The sequence below is a fragment of the Sinocyclocheilus rhinocerous genome, unplaced genomic scaffold (genome assembly GCF_001515625.1).
Source record: "Sinocyclocheilus rhinocerous isolate Xijiao unplaced genomic scaffold, SAMN03320098_v1.1 scaffold2653, whole genome shotgun sequence".
NCBI classification, from domain to species: domain Eukaryota; kingdom Metazoa; phylum Chordata; class Actinopteri; order Cypriniformes; family Cyprinidae; genus Sinocyclocheilus; species Sinocyclocheilus rhinocerous.
In genome coordinates, this window is record NW_015664693.1 from 64,429 (window position 1) to 73,935 (window position 9,507).

Genomic DNA, 9,507 nt, shown 5'->3' on the forward strand with positions numbered 1-9,507 from the left:
TTTTTTGAAAAACAACATGTTATTCTGTTAATCCTCCAAGCAGATTCAGATAATAAAATTATAAGTTAATCACTAGTAGCCTATAAGTAAATAGGCAAAAATTTACAAACTAAGAAAAAAACACACAAACAAACAAACAAACAAAGAATAATGCAAACAGCTTCATAAGAACTTTCTATTCAAAATCTTGTTAAAACTGAATATTCACAAATATTTTATCATGAGTGAGATGGACTCGGGTCAATATTTGGTGCAAGAGGACGTAATTAACAGGCTGAGACTGGCATACAGTAATGTAGCCCAAACAAGACTCGGACCCAAACTACTAATCTATCTTTGGCCAACTACACAGATGAGACAAGCCTGCATCTTCATGCTCGGTGCCTTTTGGAACATTATACATCGTCCATCTCTGTACCCGGATCAGATGCTGATGAATAGTGCCAGTGTGAAACAGCACTCTGAGCCAAAAGCAAAAAGATAATTGGGCTTTTTCAGTGAGCCAAACGCTGCAAACACACACTGTGTGTTTGTGTGAATAGGAGTGACAGTTGAAAGGCTGTGCAATAGAGAAGTTTGGTGCCAGGCATGAAAGAAAAGTGCCGATTCTAATACGGGTGAAGCATTATCTTAATTTCTATCAGGAACAGCGTGTAGAAATGACTCCTCATGGTTACTGCACAGCAATGCCACTGCGCTTCAGATGATAAACAAACTGTGTGTTTGTCTGCGATGAACCGGGAAACTCTTCATGCAAACATGCCGTCGTCACCTTTTGTAGCTTAAATACAAAAATAAGCATTTTCTATTGTAGAAAATATAAGAGAATGATTTAATGCAGCCTCCTGTGATGCTACTGATTTAGTCAAGTTCCAAAGTCATAAAAATGAATTATTTAATTAATTAATTATTTTGGCTAAAATAAAACGGATGCATTTGGGGGGAAAAATAAATGAAATGTTTTGATTTGAATTTTTTTTTTTTTTGGATAGAGGGATGACAACCCAATTCACAATGTATAACCGTTCAAAAGTTTGGGATTGGTAAGATTTTAAATGTTTTAAAGTAAATGTTTTTTTAGAAATCATTCTAATATGCTGATTTGCTGCTCAAGAAACATTTCTGATTATCATCAATGTTTTTTAAATGTTTTTTTTTTTTTTTTTAAACCTGTGATATTTTTTCTGAATTCTTTGATGAATAAAACGTTTAGAAAAACAGCATTTATTTAAAACAGAAATTTAAAAAAAAGAAACTACTGTTCAAAAGCATGGATTTGCTACATTTTTTTGTTTTAAAAGTGATAGTAAAGACTTCTATTTTGAATAAATGCTGTTCTTTTGATCTTTTTGTTCATCAAAGAATCCCAAAAAAAATTACAATACAATTAATTAAAAATAATAATAATAATTGGCGAAAAATAAATAATTAGAAAAAAATGGCACAAAGAAAAAAAAAAGAAAACATGTATGAACAAAAAAAGAAAAATGTGAATAGGAAAAAAAAAATAATATTTCTTAGTGTCCATTTTAAATCCTAACAAAAATTTTGTTTAATGTTACTACAACAAAAATAAAGAGCAAATATGCTTTAGGTGAATAATTGATGCTTTATCTATGGGAAACAGAAAATGCTTACTAAAATGTACAATCGACATTCACAAATAAAATGTAATTCTGAGCAATGCCACTATTTTTTTTCCACTATTAATCTTAAATCAATGCATAAAGTCTGTCCTTAAAGTAAACCACTGGTGATTACGACATTTATTGCAGCATTTAAGTGCACTCATCTCATAAATAAGATCATTCTGACAGCTTAAATTAAGCAACTACTCAATTAATAAACCCTTCTGATTAAGGTCACCTTATAATAATTTCCCCTGTTTATGCACTAATGCTTCTTGCGTTAAAAATCTTCTGCAACCTCTTGACCAGAACAAACGTGATGTTAATCAGATCACCGTATGAGCGGCAATTAGTGTCAAATTCAGCCCTGAGCACCTTTAACGACTTCTGCACGAACACAAGCTTGTGAAACGCTTTATCAACGCTTGAGCCCGAGGGTCACAGCCCAATAAAGCTCTTCAAATACAAAGAAACATAGAAAGCTAATTGGCAGGATCTGACCTCGGTCACGTCTCAAGAAAGACCCCGATGATTTCTCTGCGAGCATAATCTAAAAATGACTTCCCCCTCCCCGCTAGATAACCGCAGAATTTAGTAGGTCCCCTCCCTGCCTTATCCACGCTTTCCTCAGAAGTCTGCCATCTCTTCTCTTAGAAAGACAGAAATAATAATGGCTGGAAAGGCACAGTGACCTTGGAACATTAAGCAACTTGAGATATTTAGTGGAGATCAGCTGCACAAGCTTGTGCACAACGGACCATAAGGGACTTAAGATTTTGAGAATAAAGTCAATTATGAGAGTAAAGTCGTAGCAAAATGAGATTAAAGTCAAAACATTGTGAGAACAAAGTCGTAGCAATACCAGATCATATTTTTAGAATAAAGTCAAAATTCTGTGAATGAAGTCATAGCAATATGAGATTAAAGTCGTAATATTTTGAGAATAAAGTCAAAATGATGAGAATAAAGTCATAATATTTTTGGAATAAAGTAAAAATTTTTAGAATACAGTCATAGCAATACGAGATTAAAGTTGTAATATTTTTAGAATAAAGTCAAAATTATGGGAATAAAGTTGTAGCATCATAAGTTTAAAAAAAAACATCAAAATGTTGAGAATAAAGCTGTAGCAATATGAGATTAAAGTAATAATATTTTGGGAATAAAGTCAAAATTATGAGAATGAACTCATAGCAATAATAGATTAAAGTCGTATTATAAAGCTGTAGCAATATGAGATTAAAGTAATAATATTTTGGGAATAAAGTCAAAATTATGAGAATGAACTCATAGCAATAATAGATTAAAGTCGTATTATTTTAAGAGAGATAGTCAAAATGATGAGATTAAAGTTGTAGCAAAATGAGATTAATGTCAAAACACTGAGAGAATAAAGTATATTGTGTGAATAAAGTTAATTATTGCAAAAATCCCCTATTCCGCAAAAAAAAAAAAAAATCTGTGGCATCCAACCCTCCATTCTTCTAATGTATTTAACATTAAAAACAGTCATAAAAACTTTCTAAAGGTTAAAGTAGAATATTATATGATAAATATACACACTGTATATTATAACTTTAATCTTTTGATTGCTATGACTTAATTCTTGTAATTTTGACTTTATTCTCAAAAGATTTTGACTTTGCTACACCCAAGCTACAAAATTGTAAGCATTATTTATGTCTTCAGTGTAATTTTGCAGTTGTTCAGTTGGTGACCTTTACAAGTCTGTTTACTTAAGTGACAATGTTAATTTTAATGGGTGTTTTAGAGTTTTGGATCGATCTGTTTCAAGAGCTTAATAATCTGACATAATTTTGACTTGATATAATTGACTGTATGCAATAATGCATAATTACTGTAAATGTACAAATAATCATGTCACACTCCGTGAATTATTATGAAAGCAATTAGAATCTCAAGTACTGTATAGTGCTTATTATTATTATTACTTAGTCACATGACACGTCAGCTGGCCATTGTAAGTGTTTGTGGTCATACCTGGTGTAAACGCTCGGTGAAACTGGTGTAGATCTTCTCCTCTCAGTTCTTCTGCTATCTGGCCGATCTTCTGCCTCACACCATCCAGTTTCACATCGGCCTCAGACAGGATCTCCTCAACATCTGGAACACTGGAGAAAAAAACACTTGTGCTTATTTACATTCATTTAGCAGATGCCTTAATCCCTGGTCTTTCCCCCCCAGTACATTAAAGCCGGAACAACTCTATCTATTTATCTATCTTGCATTTGGGGGAAAAAAGTTACATTTACACTGAAAAAAAAAAAAAGAATAAGTGTAGGATTTACTTTGAAACAATTTTCACTCAAAAACGGCTAGTAAATTGCACAAAACATTGATTTAAAGGTCCCCTGAAGTGCCTTGAAACACGCAGCGTTATTCTATGTGGTGACAATTTCAACTGAAACAGGAAGACAGGGCGGGACATATCAAGCAGCTCCGCCCCCTTTTTAAATTAGCCAATAGCGTTTTGTTTATATCTGCACGGGTCAGAGCCGCTGAGCTCGGTTAAAGCCACAGCCGAATAGATTACTCCCTAGATTCAATATGAAACTCTTAGTAAAACAAAATAGTGATCATAATCATGCTGAGGCTGTGTAGTTTTAAAAGTGTTTAATATATGCCGACTCACGCATATGATTCGCTCCGTGCGATCGCGAAAATACTACACTGTGAACAAAGCGACCGATCTCAGCCGCAGCTTCAGCTCTATATATAGTGTAGGGGGCGGGCGCTTCGGCTTCTAGAGAGCGTTTGATTGGTCAGAAGATTTTATTGATACTAACACCCAAAAAACTTTAATTTTGATTTCATGGGGACTTTAAATGTGAAATTTTTAAGCAGAAAGGCAGAAATAGTATTTTCTTGTAAAGGGTACTCCACTAATTTTTATTTAAAACATTTTTTTAGTTTATACACACACACAAAAAAACAAACAAAAAAAGATTTTAGGGCAATTTTTTTTTTTCGTATTCACCCAAATATTTGAACATTAAAAAATAATACAATGATATAAAGAATAAATTTAATAATAATAATATTATTTTTATATTCTATAAAATAATAATAAAAAGTGTATTTTAATCATTTAAATGTCATGAAACTCCTCCATCATTAGTTTGAATTTGAATTTATTTTATTAAAATATATATATGTTTTTCTTTTAATTGAGGGCAAAATATTTTTCTTAATCACTTAAATAATTAAAAACAAACAAAATTACTGTTAAAAAAAAACGAATAAATAATTAGCAAGAAGGAGAATATTGTTGGAATGGAAATGAAAAAATCCACCAAAAACTTCAATGTGGATTTGTGATTTGATATTATATTTAACACTAGAAAGAATAAAATATGTCAAAAAAGGATCCATTCAAAAATTGTACAAAATTTGGAAACCTATGATTACATATTTTGAAAAGATGAAGACCCTACCTTCTAACTAATTAATAGGACTAAAGTTTTAGAAAGGCCATCTGACTTTAAAATACTTGGTTATGTCATGCTTGCTTATATATCTACACAGAAAGACCATTTGAGTGATCCCCCCTTCTTTTTTTATTTTTATTTTTTATTCTTTTAACTAATTAATAGGACTAACGTTTTAGAAAGGCCATCTGACTTTAAAATACTTGGTTATGTCATGCTTGCTTATATATCTACACGGAAAGACCATTTGAATGATTTTGAATGATTTTTATTTTTTTTTGTGAACACTTGTTTACTTTTGTTAACAAAATTGACTTTGATATATCTGCTGATAACAAAGTATTGAAATGTATGTTGCTATTTTGTATAGTAAGTACTAGTGTTGGGCGGTATACCGGTTCATACCGCATACCGGTATTTTTGTTATGATATGAATTTTTAAAATACCGCAATACTGGTGTATGTCGCTTAAACAACGTTGGGAACGCGACACTGTTTGGAAGAGGTCCCTTTTCACTGTCGCACTGTGGTGAGGGAACAGCTGCATGTGTTACTAAGCGTGAAAGTTCAGAAACTGAAGCTGTAGAACTAATAGAACGTGATGACACAGAAGAACTCATCCACAATATCCACACTGACCGCCACAAATATCCACCGCCCCCTGCCATCAGCTCCCGCGTCTCACACACACACGAGCACGACTTTAGCATTAGATTTAGCAACTTTCAGACCCTTTTAGCGGCTTTTTTCCATAGAATATTCATACTGACAAACCTAGCGACTTTTTTTGTATAAACCTTAGCTATGGTTCAGTTGGAAGATTTCTCCAGTGCTGTCCCGCGAACGTGAGGTCTGACTTTCCCGGAGAAGTGTCACCTCTCTCGGCGTCTGTTCTGTGCAGTGAGTGGCAGAGAAGCAGCGCATTCAGTTGGCCGCACTGCAGCCGACTCGTCAATAAATGAGTACAAAACAGCGTTTCCTAGCACCTGTCGCTTACGTCGCTTACTGAATTATAAATATGAGCGTAGTTCGTCTGTTAATATCACATGCACTTTTTTGTTTGTTGTGTTTGTTGTTTTGTTACTCAGACGCAGGCAGTGCGCTGCATGAGACAAAAAAGTAATATAGCCAAAACAACCGCATAGCCGCTCTTTAGTGTAGATGCATGTTGATTTTATCAGACGATGCCGCGATTATAAACGAGAGTGACTCCTGGTTAACATGTATTAAAAGGGGTTGTGTTTAGTCACTATTTAGTGTGGTATTTTTTGACAATATTCACTCATCATGACAGTAAAATAGGGCAAGTCAATATACTGCAGTATTTCCTCTCACAATCAGTAGAAAATATGGTTAACACCCGGTCATGCATGAAAAAAAAAATACCGTCATGTACCGTGAAACCGGTATAATTTTGAAAAATACCGTGATATAAATATTTGGTCATACTGCCCAGCACTAATATAAATTATAAATGAACTTTAACCAAGAAATATTTTCATTTAATAATATAGTAGTCTGATATTGCAATATATATCCCCTATATTATAATATATATCATTAGTATTTATATATATATATATATATATATTTACTTTACATGACTTTTTACCACACGTCTACCGATAATATCTTAATAAGCTAATAATTCTGATGATGTTATAATAATTCTGATGAGGTTGTAATGATTCAGAAGATGTGTCTCAATGCATCTACAACTTGAATTGTAATGTATTTCTGGTCATTTTGAGAATGATGTCAGAATATGTTACCAGAGAACGATGAATCAGTGTTTTTGATGAACAGTTTCATTCTGATTTCCCGGGCTCTGCAGGTGCGATCAAGAGCCAGGAATCCAGGCCAGACGAGGAGCTTCAAAGCCAGAGAGGAGCGTTTTGACCTTCTATCTAACCTTCCTGCAGAACTCACAAGGATTTTATTATGACAACTAATTTGTTTTTGTCGTCTTCAATGAATCTTTTACTCCTGGAATGCAGCGATTGAGCCAGATGGAGGACTGTTGAGGAAAACAAAAGACGTGATGTTCAAGACGTGACTTTCTGGTCAGACGTGATCTGTTCTCTCTGTTCTGCTTATTCAGCTGTTCCCTCTGATGTCACTTCCTCTGCACTCTGTTTGAGTTCACTTATTTCCTTAAGGTGTATGCATGTGCATATGTGCTACTAAATTAAATGCTGTGCCAATATCTTACTATCCCTGTCATATCATATAAGCAGTATTACAGCCCTGAATCGTCCAGCCCTAATGTGCCAAAATGGGTTCAGAGCGACAGAAAATAGCCTCATGTCATTCCAAACACGTAATCTTGTCTTTTCCGATTAATAGTGACTACAGCTGTCAGCCTTCCTCTGTAAAAGACAAAACAGCTTCACTGAAGCACTCAAATGTTATTCTCCATGGCTTAAATGCCATCAAATCTGAACACAAATAAGATTTTAGACCTTTGGGGAAGTACATTATTAAAAATAAATGTTCTGTATTGGCATCTATGGTTCCATAAAGAACCATTAACATCCATGGAATCTTTCCATTCCACAAAAGGTTCTTTAGATTATTAAAATGTTCTTCGCACACTCTTAAAAATAAAGTTTCCAAAAGGGGGTTTCACAGTGATGCCATAGAAGAATCATTTTGGGTTCCTCAAAGAACCTTTCAGTGAGCAGTTCTTAAAAGAACTATTTTTTCTTTGTGTAAAGAACATTTGAAAAATATAAAGAACCTTTCCATGGATTTTAAAGGTTCTTCATGGAACCATTAATGTCAATAAAGATCCTTTATTTTTAAGAGTGTGCTAAAAAAAAACTTTTTTTTTTTTTTAAGAACTGTTCACTGAAAGGTTCTTTTTGGAGCCAAAAATGGTTCTTCTACACTTATTAAAGCTTCCAAAAGGGGGCGTTTGCAATGTTGCCACTTTTTGTGTGTGTGTGTTGTAAGGCCGGGACACACCAAGCCGACAGTCGGGCTAGTTTGTTTGGTGTGTTCCACTCGTCGGGCTCACGTCGGCGGTAGTTTGCCCAATTCAACATGTTGAATCGGCGTCGGGACCGTCGGCGCGAGTGAGAACTCTGATTGGATGTTCAGTTTAGCGAACGAGTCAGTGCCCGAGAATTAAAGTGAAAGTGATGAAAACAAGCACGTAAATGAAGGCGGTAAAGACAGAAGTCTGTTGAAATGTTACGTGATCTTTCCCAATCATTCTAATACGCGAATGTTTTCATAACAACATGAGCCGCTTAAAATGATTAAAGTTATCAACGTTACTTCGGTTTATTTTGAACACTGGCACGCGAACGGACTTCCATTGTTTACGCGGTACCTGCGCGCCTTAATTGCGTGCCACCGCACGGCATTTTGGGTAACGTAGTTTAGATTGGTCCATTGACTTGCGTCTTAAAATCTCTTTTTTGGTTTCGCCAAAGAAAAAGGGGCGAGTCAGATCAATATTTATATTTTCCTCCTTTCCCGAAGGCTAAAGAGGTTTAGTTTTAATTATTAAAGACATTCATCCGTGTAATGAGTTCCTCGACACATACTTTACTGAAGCTGAACATTTAGCCTATTGGAACATTTATTTTATTCATGCAAATTTTCAAAAATATATATATAAAAAAAAATATGTTTGTTTTTCCCCCCAATCTGAATTTGGATATTGAGTTTTTGCTTAATATGTTTGGCCAAATATTTTATACACAAGTTCTGATGTTTTTAAGATTTCTCCTTCTTATTCAAATCTTTAAATCTCACGGATAACAAAAAAGTTCTTTAGTTGTGTAAACTTTTAGAGATATATTCTGTTATTTAAACCCCTTTTCTTTTGTCTTTTTATTGTTAATTTTTTTAATTATTTTTTATGTTTTTGCTGTGACTTAAATATGTTGGAATTGCATATTTAATATTAATATACATAATACATACATACATACATAATATTTAATTGAAATAATTTAGAAAACATATTTTCATAATTGATTTTACAAAAATTAAACTTTCTTAAGTCAAGATAATTCTCTCTCTCACTCACACACACACACACACACAAACTTAGTAATGTTAATGAAAAAATAATGTGTAACCAATAAAGGGGTTAGAATACAATCAAATTCAATCTGAATAATCTGAAATAAATAAGTAAATAAATGTAGATTTTTTTTTTTTTTTTTTACCGAAAACAGTAATTGGATATGTAAATTCAAATACGCTAATACATTGCCACTATATATTTAACAACTGAAGAAAACCACCTTTATGCTTCCATAAGGAAGAGGATGGAAAATATCATATGAATCAATAAAAAATGAAAAATACTTTTGGTCAAAAAAAGTACAAAAAAAAAAAAAGTATGATACGACCCCTTTAAAGGGGTCATAGGATGCTACATGCACTTTTACAAGTTGTTTGAACTGAAATGT

General features: G+C 33.5%; 1 protein-coding gene across 1 annotated transcript in view; it reads right to left on the reverse strand.

The window, feature by feature from the left end:
* The window catches only part of LOC107730374 (translin-associated protein X-like), a 15,497-nt gene extending 10,010 nt beyond the window's left edge, over window positions 1-5,487 (reverse strand). Inside the window, exons 1-2 of the mRNA XM_016541197.1 lie at window positions 5,483-5,487; window positions 3,630-3,781 (exon numbers count right to left, since the gene is read on the reverse strand). Coding sequence (XP_016396683.1) covers window positions 3,630-3,781; window positions 5,483-5,487 — 157 coding nt within the window. The remainder of the gene's footprint in view (window positions 1-3,629; window positions 3,782-5,482) is intronic.
* Between the last annotated feature and the right edge of the window lie 4,020 nt (window positions 5,488-9,507).